Below are 17,987 nucleotides of genomic sequence, written 5' to 3' on the forward strand. Positions count from 1 at the left end.
ATAATCTATCTCCTTCTTAACTTCATAGAGTTAGTTGAAATAAGGTCAAAATAGTCTGTTTTAGAGAAAATCATTTTAAAACCATGATAAAAAAAAATGCTCTGCCAGTAAACAAAATATACCAGTCTGTTTGGATACTTAAGACAAAGTTCATTGCTACAGACAAAATCAAATTAATTGGAATGGAGAAATGGCATTGCCTCCTCTCCAAAATCTGAACTGAGCCAACAAGTGATTTTCACAGGGTGAGACCCAGGTGATAAGATGTGAATGAAAAGAGTGTTTGTTCACCTTTTGATCCAAACTGTACGCCAGCACCCAGTCCTCTTGCTTGGGATGAAAGAGCAGGCTCTGGATGTAGAAGGTGAGGCGGTACTTTTGATAGGTGGCCCCTTCGTCTGAGCTGATCAGTATGCTGCTTTCCATTTCAGGATCACTAAGAAGCATGATCTAATGAAAGGACAGAGGAGAAAATACAGATAGAATTCACAGAATGGAATAAGTACAACAAATTAAATAAATATAAAATCATCTGTACTGGTATATCAAAGCATATAAAGTGGCACCTAGGCCTCTACAGGAAATATTGGTCTATCTTTTTCTTTTCCAGTTTTGGTTTTTCATTGATGAATTGAGCTGAAACAGGGTACAAGATTTTGTTGTCATTGTTTTGGTTTTTTTGTTCGTTTTCATTCTTTTTTTTTTTTTCTTTTGGTTCTGGGGATTGAACCGGAGTGCTTTACCACTGAGAGGCATTCTCAGTACTTTCATTTTTAATTTTGAGACAGGGTCTTGCTAAATTGTTGAGGCTGGACTCTAACTTGTGATCCTCCTGCCTCAGCCTCCTCAGTCTCTGGAATTATAGGGTGCACCACTACTCCTGCCCGGGAAGTTGTGTTTTTTGAAGTCTATCTTCAAAGTTCTGAGAGAATAGTAAGGTCCTCTGTCACTCAGACCAAAACTCTCAGTCTTTCTGTTACTTCTTATTCTAGTACTGTTCTTTAGTCCTGGAAAGGACACTACCCCTGTGAAATGGTTGGGTATTCTGTGCTTTCTGAATAGTTTTAGAGATGTAATTGATTTAAGTGGTCGTCAGACCCCTTTTAATTTTTCAAAGCATAGATTCCCAAAGGTTCCTAGGCAAAACCCATTACCACATAAGAGTTTCTGTCCCCAAACCACAGGGACAGAAGTGGTGCAGTGAAACGGCCTTGGTATTAGAGCAGGTCCACGTATCAACAGTTCTCTCTTCTCTGTTAGGAAAGTTCTTCAACCATAACTAGGCTCTGATGCGCCTCAAGCTGGCTTTGAGCAGATGGTACAACATGTTCTTGAATGCTACTGAAATTTCACCCTTCACCTGATGCCTCTACCCATAGTGTCTCAACAACGGTGGTACCACCAAGGGGTGATCACTTCCCAGTATCTCAGCACAACAGACGCAGCCTTAGAGACAATGAACTACTCCATCCTTCTTGAAGCCTTCTCTTCTGGGGCTTTCCATAATACCATGCTCACCTGGTTTTCCTTCTCATGTCTTTTGGAATACTAAAACTTTCTTTGATTTTCCCTTAAATATGACCATTCCTGAGTTCTGCATTTTGACCTTCTATTTTCACTCATCGAATTGTTACTCAGTGGTGACGCCTTTCAGTTCTGATTTTGTTCAATCACCATCTTCCTGGGACAACTCAAAATTTAAATCTCCAAAGGAGTACCACTGGCCTTCAAAGATTCAGACTTATAATCTCAACTATTGGGATTCCTCCATTTGGATCTTTTACCGAAAACATGAGAAGCCCCACAGTGGTGCCTTATCCCAGCCCTGTGGGTGTCCAGTTGTTCCCCAACTCAGTGAGTGTTTCCATCTGCTATCAAAGTGAAACAAAATGCCCAGGATTCATCTTTGAATTTGCTTTCTCCCTCACCTCTGCAAATCCATTCATCTGTGAGACCTGTGTATTTACCTCTTAATTAACTCCAGAATCAAGTTCCTTCTACCTGTTGTGACCACCTTAGTCCAAACACAGTCCTCTCTTGACTGGATTACTTACTGTAATACACCCGATCCCTTCTAGCCATGTGCTTTGCACACTGTGCCCAGAACAATCATCCTATAAAACAAACCTGATTCTGACATTCTCCCACCTAAAACCACTTCACAGCTCATCACCAAAATCTCCACACTCCAAAACCCTTAAAATCCTGACCCCTTTATATTTTGAGGTTCATCTGCAGCCCAGATTCAGCCTGACTCAACAACTTTGAATTCTGAATGTTAGCTGAAGGAACTAGTGAGTTTATTTCCTATTGGAGTTCTTCCTGTCTTTGGCTATATGGATGCCAAATTATTAGGGTAACTTCTACCACATGTTCTAAAGCATGTTTGGGGCCTGAAGCACAAAATTAAATCAATAAACAAACAACTTCAATAAATAAAACTATTAGCAAGCAAGATTTTTTTAAATGCTACCCAGAGCATATATTAGTATTATAAAGTCAGTTTTAAAACAAATTTAGGCCTGTTAACTGCCAAGATTCATAGTCCTTTTCCTTTTATTCCTTCACAGCTTCCCAGGCAAGCTTACTTTCTTCCCTCAAATATTTGCTTTGGCTTCATTGAAATAAGTCATCATTAGTTATCAGTACATTTTAAAGAAATGGATGCAGTATAATAATTTTATTCATTCATGTGTGAATAACCCAGGGAAAAGCGCTTATGTGGGTTATTTGTAGACAAAGAATAACCTCCTCCTCCCCTGGCACTGTGAAAAGATGTAGAAACCAGAGGAAGCACCCAGCTGCCCTTGAGAAGACCTCAGGAGAGACATCTGTGGGGCTTGCAGACACTGAAAGCACAAATATACTGGGTAAGAATGAAGCTTTCACAGCCAGCCTCGCCTGCTCCACACTATGCACCGACAGACTACATAACAGGCAATGAAATCATTTTTCCCCTGGTGCAGAGAAATTAAACTGCTTATTTTATGCAGGTATAAAGCAGCTTCATGGCTATGATTTTAATTAGAAGATAAGACCAACATCATAAATGGACTTTATTTTATATACCATGAGTTACAATATACCAAAGAAGGGTTACCATCAAACGTGTGTGCAACGTATTCTCTTCCTCTAGCTGTTTCTGTCTGTGCCTGCACTTGCTGACACCAACACACTAATCCACACACAATACCACGTGGATGTGTGTGTACACATACATTAGCACACACGCAGATGCCTCACGTATCTGCAGGCAGACACACAGAGATGGATTAATATATACTAAGCATGTTGACACTGTGAGGCGGTTTTATGGGGCTTTTGTTTGCGAGAGTACATTTTTATTGCAACCTTTCTCTGACATTCTCATCGGAAATCCTTTCATATACTTTGATATCCCTGACAATGTCTCTACTCAATCCTATTTTCTGAGCAGAAGGAAAGGAAGGGAAACAGACACTTACATATTCTGGATTTCTAGGCTGTGAAAGGTACTTTACCTGATATTTTATATAAAACTCATACAAATCGTGTAAAGTATCATTATTTGCACTTGACAGATAAGGCAACTGAGGCTCAGGAGGAAAGCAATTTGCGTATTTCTCCTCTGATTAAAAAACCAACAAAGTCTCCCCTGGCTACACACACACACACACACACACACACACACACACACACACACACAGAGTCAGATGCCTTTTTAAAGCACCTCTAAGAACCCATCCAAGAAAACCAATAGCTTCAAGAAAGCCTTTATTCCTCTACCTACCTCTGACCAAGTATCTTCTTCTGACTGAGAATTAAATGAATAGGAATCAAAGAGAGAACTACAATGCTAATTGCTAGTGTTAATAAAGAGGGAACCATAATATTGATGTAAATATTAAAAGACAGAAAATGCTTTGTGACAAGTTAAGCCTCGTGGTAAACTATGTCCTGTATATCAATACACCAAACATATAAAGAAAATCATCTCGTGCTTGCCTAAATATTTATTAAGCCAGGATTTTTAAATTAAATGCTTATGGAGTCAAAGCAGGTAAAGCAAATGAGTGAAGCAGATAAGGTAAGAAGTGGGGAAGACTGTACTAACCCGGAGAATACATATCATTGTTCAAAATATTTAAAACTGTATTTTAGAAACATTATGCCTCAATTAAATATATCTGTGGATTAGGTATTTATGGACTAGGTATGTGACTCTTGGAAAAATACAGTAGATTGTTTCTACAAAAACAAAGAACTTTACAAGCCTAACCTTTCCATTTTTTAATTATTTAGTTTTTAATTTTTTACAGACTGCATTTTGATTCATTGTACACAAATGGGGTTCATCACTTCATTCCTATGGTTGAACACCATGTAGATTCATACCATTTGTGTAATTATACATGTACACAGGGTAATGATGTCTGTCTCATTCCACCATTTTTCATACCCCCCCAATTCCTTCTACATAATCTAAAGTTCCCCCATTCTTCTCTCACTCCCCACTCTCTCACTCCCATTATATATCATTCTCCATTTATTAAGGAAAACATTTGGCCTTTGTTTTTTTGGGATTGGCTTATTTAACTTAGCATGATATTCTCCAATTCCATCCATTTATTTGCAAATTCCATGATATTATTATTCTTTATGGCTGAATAATATTCCATTGTGTATATATATGAAAAAGTGTTCAACATCTCTAGTAATTAGAGAAATGCAAATTAAAACAACTCTAAGATTTCATCTTATCCAATTAGAATGGCTATTATCAAGAACACAAACAATAATAGAAGTTGGCATGGATGTGGGGAAAAAGGCACACTTGTACATTGCTGGTAGAGTTGCAAATTGGTGCAGCCACTCTGGAAAGCAGTGTGGAGATTCCTCAGAAAACTTGGAATGGACCCACCTTTTGACCCGGTTATCCCACTCCTCAGTTTATACCCAAAGGACTTAAAATCAGCATACTACAGTAACACAGCCACATCAATGTTTATAGCAGCTCAGTTCACAAGAGCTAGATTGTGGAACCAACCTAGATGCCCTTCAACAGATAAATGGATAAAGAAACTGTGGTATATACCTTTCCATTTTTAATTGTCAGTACACAGGTGCATAATTTATGACAATGGCTATTCAGATGTTTGTGAGTTCTTCATTTACATGATTTTGACAATATCAGTGGGGCAGAGATCTCACTGGAGATTTTTGTTTTCTCTTTATTTCATTCTGCTTTGACTTTTTATCCGACTTGTCCTTACAGAAGATGTGCAGTGTGCACAGGTGTGTGCTAGAAAAGGAGGATTTCGAATATGGATTAGCAGGTTACCAACTGTGTAGATGCTGGGTGCAGGTATCTTGAGTTCAAATCTTCAGACTGCTTCTTTATGTGTAAACATAAGGAAGTGAGCCAATATTCCCAAGTCTGTTATCTCAGCTCTAGGAGAAGGAGAAGCAACTGCACCTCCCTCAGTCTTGTTTAAAGGGTTAAGTGGGATAACAATCAGGCGTATTGCCATAATACCAGGCACACACCTGCTAAATACAGGTTGACCTTCATCTTTAAATCACCCGGAAGAGCACAAACAAAACCAGAAGTGGGACTGGGCAGGTTGGAAATAAACGGAGATAATCTGATTCCCTTCATTCTGAAGCTTGGTGGATAAAAACCAAAGGGGTAGAGGTACAGGAACCAGGGAATTGCTTTTCAACAAGTAAAGTTACTGTGCTGCCTGATAAGAATGTTCTGGAGATAAGGTGAACATTAGTGAGCACACACTTAACAATACTGGTTTGTACACTTGGAATGTTAAGAAGATCTCATGGCTTATGTGTGTGTGTGTATGTTCACCATAATTTTAAAAAATAAAAGGTAAAAGAGTCAGAGAGAAGAATAATACATTTTATATTCATTTACATGCATTTTGCATTCCTGATAGTATTGTAAGACAAACATGTCCTATTAGCAAATATCAGCACTGCCACAGTGAACACCAGTCAGTAGGTAATTGTCAATTTGCTAAATATAGTTTGCTGCTTAGTTGCTGTCATCTGTTCAATGGGAAATTCCAGACCATAACAGAACTAAGCATGCTGCTGCCTTAGGGGTAAGACTCACACAACCAGTTTCTTAAGGATATGGCCATTCACAGTCAAGGAATTCTCTGGGGCTCAGATTAGAAATGGATAGGCTTTAGAGTTTACCAACATATGAATGATTCAATCTCTTTTCTTTATACTTTTTCTTCATTTTTAAATTTTTTTGCTTGTTTGTTTGCAATGCCTTCTTTGGTGAATCCCCAGTAAACTTAAATAATAATAGTAGTCCTAGTTTTATGGTGTAAAGGACACGGGCAAGTTAGTAACCACTCAGGAATTTTGCTTGGTCAGTTTGTTTTCAAAATCCTTTCAGCTTCTCTACATCTAAGTCTGCCAGAATTAGTACTGGAGATATCAATATCCTACCCAGAAACATTTCCAAAGTACAGCCTCTCCAGTTGTTGGATGAGCCTAATGCTATCATTGATGAATATGTTACTTTTTTCCATTACCTAGTCTCTCTGTTTCTCTTTGCTGCAATCTATCAACATGAGGGGAACGTTAAAGGTTTCTCAGTCTCTAACTCTGTCAGAGATCCCAGAAAAGCAAGGAAACAAACTCTAGCTCAATGAATAGAAAAAGAGAAATGCTATAATTTACCATGTAATTGAGTCCTAATGGTACACCCTTAGCACAGTTAGTGTTCAACAAGAAAAAGCAATAATATCAATATAGACTTGCAAAGAGTGTAACAGAGAGGCCAGCATGGCTGGCCCCTAAACCAATGGATATAATTGATATGTTGTTGAATATTGACTTCCAAACAAATCAAATGGAGTCTGCTATAGGCAAGGCTTTTAATCTCAATATACTAGCATATTCCACCCCCTTATCTCTCTCTCCTTCTGTCTTTCTATCTATCATCCCCTCTTTCTAACAGTGGTTCTCAATTCAGGGACAAGAAGGGGTTGTCACAAGGGGATAATTTACAATGTGTGAAGACATTTAAGTGTCACAGCTTGGACAGAGGAGTGGATTCCTAGAATTCAGAAAGTAGAGGCCAGGAATTCTGCTAAACATGTGCAGAGGAAAGAACCCCATTTTATTATTCAAAATAAAATGTCAATAGTGCCACTGTCAAGAAATCTTGCTGAGAAATCATATATATATATATGATACATGTCCTATATATATTTACCTATGGGTAAAATATGTAAAATGCATCTAAATTTTACAGACAGAACACCAATACACATTTATGTTTATGAACATGTTCTCTCTCACTGCTACATTGTACATGCCACTGTCTTTGCCCAGATGAAACTCCCCACCTCTCCATCCCAACACACTATATTAAGCTCACTCCTATGTGTCCCTCAGGATTTCACATAAGCATCAACAATAAAGCAACCATCACTGAGGTCAGTCAAGAAAAAAAAAAAGCATAAACAACTCAGCAATTAAATGAACATCACTTTTTAAAAATGGGTGATGTACTTGTATAGACATTTCTCTGAATAATAAATACCAATGATCAATAAACACATGAAAAAGATGCTCAACATTACTAACCTCACTAATGATTAAACAAATACAATCCAAAGCCACAATGAGATACGAACTTACATACATAGCATCTGTTAAAAAAAAAAAGAAAGAAAGAAAAGAAAATGGCCATGTTTGCAAAGCTGTGGAGAAATGGACCCTTTTGCACTGTGGCTAGGAATGTAAAATGTGCAGCCACTATGAAAAACAATATGATAGTTATTAAAAATAGAATTATTATGTGATCCAGTAAATCTACTTCTGGGTGCTTACCCCCAAAGAACTGGAAGCTGAATCTCAAACAGATACCCATAAACTAGTGTTTGCAGGAGTATTGTTTACAATATCCCAAAGGAGAAAGCAATTCCAGTGTCCATTAATGGATAAGTGGATGAACAGCACATATATACACATACAGTGGAATATTATTCAGCTTTAAAAAGGAAGGAAATCTGACACATACTACCTGCAAGAATGAACTTTGAAGGTATTATACAAAGTGAAATATGCAGCCCAGTAAAGGGAAATACTATATAATTCTGTTCATAGTTGGTACCTAGAGTCATAAAATTCATATAGACAGAAAGCACAGTGATGATTGCCAGAGTTGTGGGTAGGCACAAATGGGAAGTTACAGGTTATTAGATTTAGTGTTTAGTTTTGCAAAATAAAGACTTCTGAAGACTGGTTGTGCAATAATGTGAATATACTTACTGCTGAACTATATACTGAAAGATGGTTAAGAAGCAAATTTCATTTTATGTATACATAACCACAACTATTAAAAAACACAAAAACAAAACAGAAAATTAGATAAGAGATCAGAGATATAAAACATGTTGAAGAAACTTCCAAACTAACCATACAACCATATAAACACCAATTATTCATTCATCCAATATTAGCTGAGTCTTGACGATGTTCCTGGTTCAAGTCAAAGGATTTATTTATTTATTTATATTTTTGTGGTGCTGGGAATTGAACCCAGGGCCTTGTGCTTGCAAAGCAAACAGTCTACCAACTGAGCTATTCCCCGGCCCCAAGTCAAAGGATTAGACAAGAGCAATAATCAAAACAGAATGAAAGTCCCTCCCCTCATAAAGCTTCCACTTTAGTGAGAGAAGAATAAACAATGAACAAATACATAAGGAAAGGATGTAGTCTGGTATGTCCTGTAGAATGAAGGTAAACAGAAGAGGAAACAGCTGCTGAGAGGAGACTGGTTTTGAGTGGTGAGGTCAGCAAAGGTCTCACTGAGAAGGGGATGTCTGAAAACAGATGCAGGACCCGCACGGACTGGAACAGAGAGCACAGACCGAGTATCAGAAATGAGGCCAGAGAGGAAAGGGGAGCCTTGGGGCCTTCCGTGACAGGAAGACGGCGGCCTTATCATCTGGAATGCACTGGTAGGCTATGGCTGTATTCTAACCACTTCACTCTGAGAGCCATGAAAAGAGTCAGGGAGACCAGCCGGAGGCCACAAGGGACAGAGTGATGGCCTGTACCAAATGGAGCACTGAGGTGCTCAGAGATGGTCAGCTTCTGGCTATATTTTGAAGAAAAGACCAAAAGGTCTGCTCATACACTATATGGTGGGGTGTCAGAGAAAGTGAGGTGACTTATTAAAAGGTTTTGTGTCTCTATGTTCAGCTTGGCATTGCTCATACTAATTAATTATTGGAAATAACCCAAATTGACTGATTTTGGGCCTGAATTAATAAAAAAAAATGGAATCAGCATTTGAGAGATGGAAAAAAAATGAGAGAAGCAGGTTGTGGGCTTTGACTCTAAGGAATTGGTTTTAATATGCCTAATACACATTCAAACAGGGATGTGGGAGGAGAGGTGTACAAGACCCATTTTCAGCTGAGGGGGCTGGTCTACAGGTAAGAATCTAGGGGAGGTCCGCGTCTGAACAACACTGAAAGATGCCAGTCTGGTGGTCGCCATGACAGCAAACAGAGATCAGAAATGTCCAGAGAACTCTTTTCTAGAAATGGAGTTTTGGAGCACCCTTGAAGGGTCAAAGAGATAAGGAGGCACTAGAGGAGACCGAGAAGCAGATGCCTGAGAAGCAAGAAAACTCAAAGAATGGGGTGTCCTTGAAGCCAAGGAGAAGCAGGGAAGAGACCGTTCAACTGCATCGAAGGCGGTTGATGGTCAGAACGATGAGTAGTCACCTGCCTCTCACTCTCAATTCCACTTTCTATGATTTCAACTGTAGTCCATGGTGGTCCCAAAATATGAAATGGGAAATTCCAGAAATAAAAACTCATAAGTTTTAAATACACACCATTCCGAGTAGCATGATGAAATCTCACTGTCCCTCCATCCCACCCAGAATGCAAGTCATCCCTTTGCCCAAAGTATCCACGCTGTATACATTACCCCCCCAGTCACTTAAGTAGCCTCAGAATGCAGACTACCAGGGGCTTGTGTTCAAGTAACCCTGGTTTTACTGAATAATGACCCAAAGCATGAGAAAAAATGATACTGGCTATTTTATTGAAGTATATTGTTACTATTGTTCTATTATATCATTAGTTATTATTGTAAACCTCTTACTATGCCTCATTTATAAATTAGAATTTATTATAAGCATATGTATAAGGAAAAACATGGTACATAGAGAATCTGGTCCTATCTGCAGCTTTAGACTTTCACTGGTGCGGGGGGGTCTTGGAAATTTGACACTCACATAAGGGGTAACTACTATGGAGAACTGACCACTGAAATCAGCAACAGGGGGATCTTAGTGGCCACAGGAAAGGCTGTGGAGTGAAGCAAGCAAACAGTCAGCATCGATGCAAGTATAAATTGGCACGATCATTTAGGAAAGCAACATAGTAATATGGAACAAGACCCATAAATATTCATATTTTTGACCTTGTAAATTCTCTTCTAGGAATCAGTCCAAAGAAGCCATCAGGAACTCAATAAAAGGTTTATGCACCTGTATGTCCATCTTGTGTTATTTATAATAATATAAAGTTGGAAATAACCCAAATATCTGATAGCAGAATGATTAAATAGACTAAATCCATTTAATGGAATATTACGCAGCTATTAAACATAAATTCAAATAGTTTCATGACACATGAAAAATAATCACATGCCTGAACAGTGCATTAAAAACAGGCTGGCCACTCATGAAGCGTAATCTTAATTTTGTTAAAAATTGCTTGTATTTCATTCCAGTATTTATGAATAAATAACTTGAGACACACACGTTAACAGTGGTTATTCCTGAATAGCAATTTTGTGAGGGTTTTTCATGTTCATCTCCCACTTCTCTTTTTCCTAAATATTCTACAATGAACATTTATTACCTTGACAATCACCAATTGTTCTGTCTACACACACACACACACACACACACACACACACACACACACACCCCAATACTGGCCCTTTTCCAAGACAGTCAATAAGGTAGAGTTACCATTTCCTGCTCTTAGAAAACTCGAGCACGGAGATAATGAGGTGTCCACAACCAAGAGCGGTACTCAGAGTGTGGGACAGGTGTGGCATGAGGGTGGGGTAGTGACATGTCCAGCCACCAGAGCACCTCCCAACTCTGGGGAGTCGTATTCCTGACTTCCCACTTGGAGTAGGAATCTTCTGCCTTGATCTCTGGTTCTCCAAACTTTCCCATCACCAGATGGCTGTTCCCCAGCCCAGCTCTGATCATGGCATCTCCCTTGAATGTGTGATAAAAATTACACCTGACACCTAGACACTTCCCAAGTGGGTCCCCCACATTGCTCTCGGGCTTGACTTTTTCAACCCAACCGCCTGCTGGAGCCAAGCAGCACCTCTTGGGTGTTTAAATCGCTGTGCTTATTCTAACATTTCTATTTTTGCTACTAGCCAACTGGATGCTAGCCACTTGAAAGCCTGCAATGGTCCCTGACGTATGACATGGCCAACACCTTATGTGATCTTAAGTCAACCGGGTTGATCTTTCTCAAAGCCAGCATCCTTCCAGCCTTCCTTCAAGGCCCCATTTAATTCCCTCCCCTCTGTCACGCCTCTCAAATGCCCCAGAAGAATGATCTCTGCTTTCATGCATTCCACCAGCAAATCTGCTATCACATCAACCTATGATTTTTCGTCGGTATATTTGAGAATATTGATGCATCGATACCTCAATATATCTTAAGATACCAGTTACCTCATGTTTCACTTGCACATATGCCTCACTTGCCACTGTGATCACTAAAGACAGGGAACTTTGGTTCTGTCGCTCTCTGGTCCCTTTTGCTGCAGGGAGTGAGGCATGCACTCAATCAACACGGGATGCGGGTCAAAGTGAAGGCCACTCCAGGGTTTCACAGTTTCCTTGACCAAATAGGACATTCTATTTGTGGCTTACCAGTGTCCCGGACAGGGAGCTAGTTCCTTCTCCATAAGAGAAGTCAGCAAAACCTTGGTCAGAGGCACCGTTCCTCTGCCAGCCCAGGCGTCCCCAGCTCCCTGGCAGGAACCGTCACTCTGCCATCACTCTGCAGTACTCCTCTGCCACCTCCCGTTCCTCTTTTGTAAAAGGCCAGTAGAGACAAATTTAACCACTGGGTGGTCACGTGATTCTTCAATAAGATGCTCATTTCCAATATTTTTTTTTAAAAGGCATGCTTAATCCTAAGAAGGAAAAAGGAAGCTTCATCATTTTAAAAGATTGCAGGACACAGGACCGGGTTGGAAGGAATTTTGCTTATTTTCGATGTTCTGTTGTGGTTTGATTTGAGCTTTGGTTTGTTTGATGTGACTTTCTCCTGCGCCAAAGGAAGATGCAAACCCAGACATGTTTTTGTGATCAGATGCAGGACCAGAGGTACGGCTTAGGCAGGTTGGAGGCATGTGGCTTTTGGCACAACCTTATGGTAGGCACAGGTATGTGACCAGGTGTGTTTGGTGTAGAGAAATATCTAATCAGTGGAATCAAGATCATCCAAGGAGCTGGCTCTCTCAGGCATCCAAGCTGCCATGCGTACGTCTGGGACGCCAGTGGGAGCCCAGAGTTGAGAGTACTGTTTCCAAGTGGAAAATCAGAAAGGCAATGACAATATGGAAAGATAAAGAAAAAAAAATGCTCACCCACATGCCTATTATCTACCACAAAACAAATCTAATTTATGAGCATCTTGTTGTAGCTGTGTGGGAGGAAGATCCTGAAAAGATTTGGGTGCACGAGGGATGGTAAACGGAAATTAATTGCGGAGTACCCATTATTATGACTAATTTAAGAATTGCAGATTGTCACTGATACAGTGTTTATTTAGTGTGCTATCTTTAGTGGTTCATCTAGTGAACATCATTAAAAGAAGAAATAAAAGACGAGCTTTCCTAGGTTCACCCGCTAACCCTATTTTTCTCACTGGATCTTAAATTCTTTGTATGAGAAGTCTCCAAATGAGGCTATCTTCAGAGACCTAACTCTATATATTGGGGAAGGATTACTGTATTTAGGGAAGTCAAGGTAAGTTTGAGAGAGAGCAATCAGGGGAGCACATGTGTTTGGCATCTCCTATGTCCTGGGCCAGCTGAATGAGTTCTATGACACCAAGAACTTCATTAATGTGGGTCACAATGTCACTGTGTCCTGGGAGCATCACCTTGCCCAGTAAGAGTGAGGATCACATGAACATGCATTAGAACTCAACCACACATTGCCAACAAGTGGCCAGAAGAATGAGGACAGGGACAGGCCCCCTGCAGCTAAGTGCCAGAGCCACAGCACCTTCCAGCTGCTTCCATGACTCTTAGCAGCCCACATAAGAGAACGGGCCCTGAGAGTCATGGGACCTTGGAGTCCTTTTGCCAGTGCAGGAACTGTAGTCAGGATAGGACAAAGGGGCTGCTCCCATTCTCCCAGGAAAGAGACATTTAGATCCCAGAAGGAGTGAAATGCAAAGGACACAGGCCACACAACAAGCTGGGCAGATGCCTGCAGCTCTGGGTGAGCTGTGCTTCCTACCCACGGCTCAAGACATCTGCTTGACACACAGGTCATGTGAAACAACACCAACGCCCTTGAGCTGTGTTGCTGTGGACAGTTTGCCAAGTCCTTCCACGCTCACCTCTCCCGGATCCTCCCTCCACTCTGCAAGGGAGGCCGGGCAGGCATGGTGATTCCTGTCTTAGTGCATTCAGATCCTACCACAAAATACCCCAGGGCTGGACGGCTTGCAAACAACAGCATTTATTTCTCACAATTCTGGAGATGGGAAGTCCAAGATCGGAGGTATGCAGATTCTCTGGGGTCCCTCTCATGAGGACACTCATCCCACTTATTAGGGTGCCACCTGCAAGGCCTGATCACCTCTCAAAGACCTCACCTCCTAATGTTATCACATTGGGAATTAGGACTCCAAATATAAATTTTTTGGGGGGGAGACAAACATTTATAAGCCTTTTATGTTAGATTCCTGTTTTTCCTATAACAAGTTGCCACAAATTTCAGCTTAAAAGAAAAAAGCATGATTTTATCATCTTATATATTTGGAAGTCAGAGGCCCAGAATCGGTTTCACTGAGCTAAAACTCAAGGTGTCCCCAGGGCTGCCATCCTCGCCGAAGGCTCCAAGTGAGGATCTGTGCTATTGTCTTTTCCACATTCAGGGGTTGCCCGTGTTCCTTGGCTCTTGATTCTTTTCCATCTTCTAATACAGGCACGGCCAGTCCAGTCTACCACTGGACATCATCACGCTACCCTTCTTCCTTCCTCCTTTCTGTTTTTAAGTACCCTTACAATCACATCACAGTTGGCCGGCTTGATGACCCAGGGTACCCTCTTTATTTGGGGCTCAGCTGACTAACATAGGAATTCCATCCAGAACTAGAATTCTCCCTTGCCTTCTAACCTAACACACGTGCAGATGCTGGGGATCAGAGTACCTTTGGAAGGTCATTGTTCTGTCTGCCACACTCCCACTCTGCAGGGAAAGAAACCCGGGATGCAGTGACCTGCTGGAGGTTACGACTGGTTTCCAGGTGCTAAATGAGGGCCCAAGCTCTGAACTGTACCTCCCAAGTTGGGTGTTTCATCCTCATGCTGTGCTCTGTATTGGTGACTCAGTGAAGGAGAAAGAGGACACAGCAAAGCCAGGAGGAGTTAGTGCAGACAGAGGCAAAAAACAGCCAGGGGAGAGAGGAGCATGGCTTTTACCCCAAACCCTGTCTCTATGGGTGTTCTCTGGTCCTGCCTTACCTACTCTCCTCCCACCTGGTGGGATCATCCCTGCAGCACATTGAACCCCATCATCCTAAAACCAAACAGCCTGTGACTGTCCATGTGTATCTTTCATGTTGGAATTTCAGAATGTTGGTGTTGTCTGGTTTTGCTTCCTCTTTCTCAACATGCAGCAGAAGGGGAGGGGACAGAGAGGTAGCAATTTTGCCAGGCAGGTACTCGCTATAATGATCCACCATCCCGTGCCAGGCGGTCCCTAGACAGGCAGGGAAGAGAAAACCAAAATAACAGTAATAAAAGGAGAAAAGGGCTTCCAGGTAACGACATAATGAAGATCCCCAGCTGCTTCTGCCAGGGAGGGTGGGAAGAGGCAGGAGAGCAGAGACCGGAGGGGTAGAGATGGAAGTGCCCAAAGATTGCAGATTTATATTCTTCCCCAGTGACTGCTTGAGGGGGTGCTCCTCCTTATGTGTGTGCGTGTGCATGTGTGTGTTTCCTTTCCTCATTGCACAAAAAAGACAACAACATACACACACCCTCGCTAACTTTTTGTTGTTGTTAAAGATAGAGCAGCACATTTGTCAAAAAGGCCCAACTGCCACTTCTGATTCCAGAGCTCCGCAAAGGATCCACCCTATGGTGATTTAGATTAATCGCTTCTCATTAAGAGCCAATAAACACACTGCATTCGGAGAGCTCCTTGCTGCCACAACCCACTGTCACCATGCATAAGTGCCGAAAGGGAAAGCAGAGGCACACCGGAGAGTTGTCAAACGTAATTTATAGGTTTTTAAGATCTAATCATTTTCTATAATATTAGATTAAATGACAGTCTATATTGAAGAGGAAATTGCATTTCACCTGGCTTTCTTCCCCTTTCCCTCTTTTACTAACTAGGGTTTTAGAAAAGCTCTAATCCTGTAGCAAAAGACCAGAGAATGTCCTTGATAGCATGCTTGAGAAGGATCACCCAGGGGACTTGTTTGCACCCAGCAGGCTACCCGGAGAAGCTGGAGGAGAGATAAGTGGACGATTCTCTGAGCTGAGCCAACTCCATCCAGGAGCCCCTGGGAGTCAGCCCTTCTCTTTCCAAACACAGCTGCTTTATCATACCCTGACACATCATCCACAGCTCCAGGGCATTTATTTTGGTGTTTGTGATGGCAGAGAGCCCTGGAGAAAACCAAAGTCTTACAGAATCTCATCACCTTTGGATCTGGAATCACACAGGCCTGGCTTTTGCAGCTGGTGGTTCACTTGAGCCCACTTATTACGTGTCTAACTCTGATGAGCTTCCGGGATACACAATTAATAAGGCAATGCTCAAAGCCCTCCTCCATCATTTATTGCTCCTGTCTGTGGAGCTTCAGTTTTTCTCAACTGTAAAATCCAAAATTCCTTCCACCACTAGGAGGAAGAGAGAAGAAAGAGAAATAGCACTTGCAACCTCTTGGCACAGGCTGCATTCACAAACTCTGGGCTTTGCTTTCCCTTCTGCACCTTGCTGCATTTCCAAACTGGTTTTCTCAATTGAGATGGGGGCAAAAGGTAGAAACCAGTTTGTATAGGAAGCTTTATCACTCCGATTGCACAGTTGAGACTTGTGACCTAAGAACAAAAATGTAGTCTGATAACTATAGTAGAAGGATGTGTAGAATCCCCAAAACACAAGAAAGGAGTGGTGGGTGATAATCCAGCACCGTGCTTCACATTCAGAACATTGGAAGACAGAAAATCAGCTCTTCCACCTGGAGTTCACAGTCCTTTCCTCACCGATTCCAACAGAACTTTCCATTTTCATGTCCCCGGAGTGCCTATATTGCTAGAATATAGTTCAGTTTCTCAAATATCGTACTTTTCCACCTGGATGTCACTGCTGAGGTCCTTTCTCTTCCTGGACTGCTCCTGTATTTTTTTTCTTTCCATATTTTCTTGTTGGTGCATTGGAGTTGTACATAATGGTGGAATTCATTTTACATATTCATATGTGCACACTAACAGCATAATCTGGACAATATCATTCCCCAATATTTCCCTTTTCCCTTCTTTCCCCCTTCCCCCTGGTTCCTTTCCTCTACTGTACTGCTCCTTCAATTTTCATGAGATACACACACACACACCCTTTCTTTTCCCATTTTCTCTCTAGCTTCCAAGTATGAGAAAAAACATACAACCTGTGACTTTCTGAGTTTGGCTTATTTTGCTTAACGTAATAATCTCAAGTTCCATCCATCTTCCTGCAAATGACATAATCTAATTATTATTTATGGCTGAATAAAAGTCAAATGTAGATATATCACATTTTCTTTATTCATTCATCCACTGATAGGTTCCTGGGCTAGTTTCATAGTTTGACTAATGTGGATCGTGTTGCTATAAACATGGGTATGCATGAGAATGCTTTAGAACCAACTATATCATACTATCACTATAATGTGATGACTTTAATTCTTTAGGATTAACACATCTATTATTGTTGGTATTCTTGATGACTGCTATTCTAACCGGAGTGAGATGAAATCTCAGTGTAGTTTTGCTTTGCTTTTTCCTAACTACTAAAGATGTTGAACGTATTTTCAAATATTTGTTGGCTGTTTGTATTTCTTCCTTTGAGAAGTGTTTTTTAGTTCATTTGCCTATTTACTTATAGGATTTTATTTATTTATTGGGTTGTTTGCTTTTTCGGTATTAAGCATTTTGAGTTCTTTACATATGGAATGTTCCTCTTTACACTCCATATCCTTAAACTCATATCACTCCCTCAAGTCCATCCCTAAATGAAACCACCTCAAGAAAGCTCTGTGGACTTTCCCTCAGTATTCTTAGTACTTTGTGGAACTTAAAACAGCCTGCTTAAGTTACCAGCAAAACTCTAAGCTCTTTTGTGGCAGGGAGATGTCCCATCTTTCTATTCCCCCACAAAGTCCAATTTAGTACTTTCAAAGGGGACTCAGAAACTTATGACTCTGCTCCTCGGTGGCTGCATTCACAATGCCATCCTGAAGGAGCAGCTCCTCCCCTCCCTTCAGGACTCTTGGATGAGGGAGAGGAGTGACAGTAAAACCTGGAGGTGACTTCTTTGGCTTCTGATCATAAGAGACACTTCCCATCTCTACTCTCACTACATTCACTGGCCACAGTCAGTCATGCAGCCAATTCTGTTCCTGTTGAGGGGAAGGCGTCCATCCTCCCAAACAGAGAAACCTAGTGGCAAGGAATAT

The 17,987-nt window shown here is 41.0% G+C and overlaps 1 protein-coding gene across 2 annotated transcripts in view; it reads right to left on the minus strand.

Moving 5' to 3' along the window:
- SORCS3 (sortilin related VPS10 domain containing receptor 3) overlaps nt 1–17,987 on the minus strand; it is a 582,251-nt gene that overhangs the window by 275,522 nt on the left and 288,742 nt on the right. For both annotated transcript variants that reach the window (XM_079135987.1, XM_079135988.1), the window contains exon 4: nt 292–450. In XM_079135987.1, coding sequence (XP_078992113.1) covers nt 292–450 — 159 coding nt within the window. The remainder of the gene's footprint in view (nt 1–291; nt 451–17,987) is intronic.

This window comes from Sciurus vulgaris, assembly GCF_902686455.1.
Source record: "Sciurus vulgaris genome assembly, chromosome: 4".
Lineage (NCBI taxonomy): Eukaryota > Metazoa > Chordata > Mammalia > Rodentia > Sciuridae > Sciurus > Sciurus vulgaris.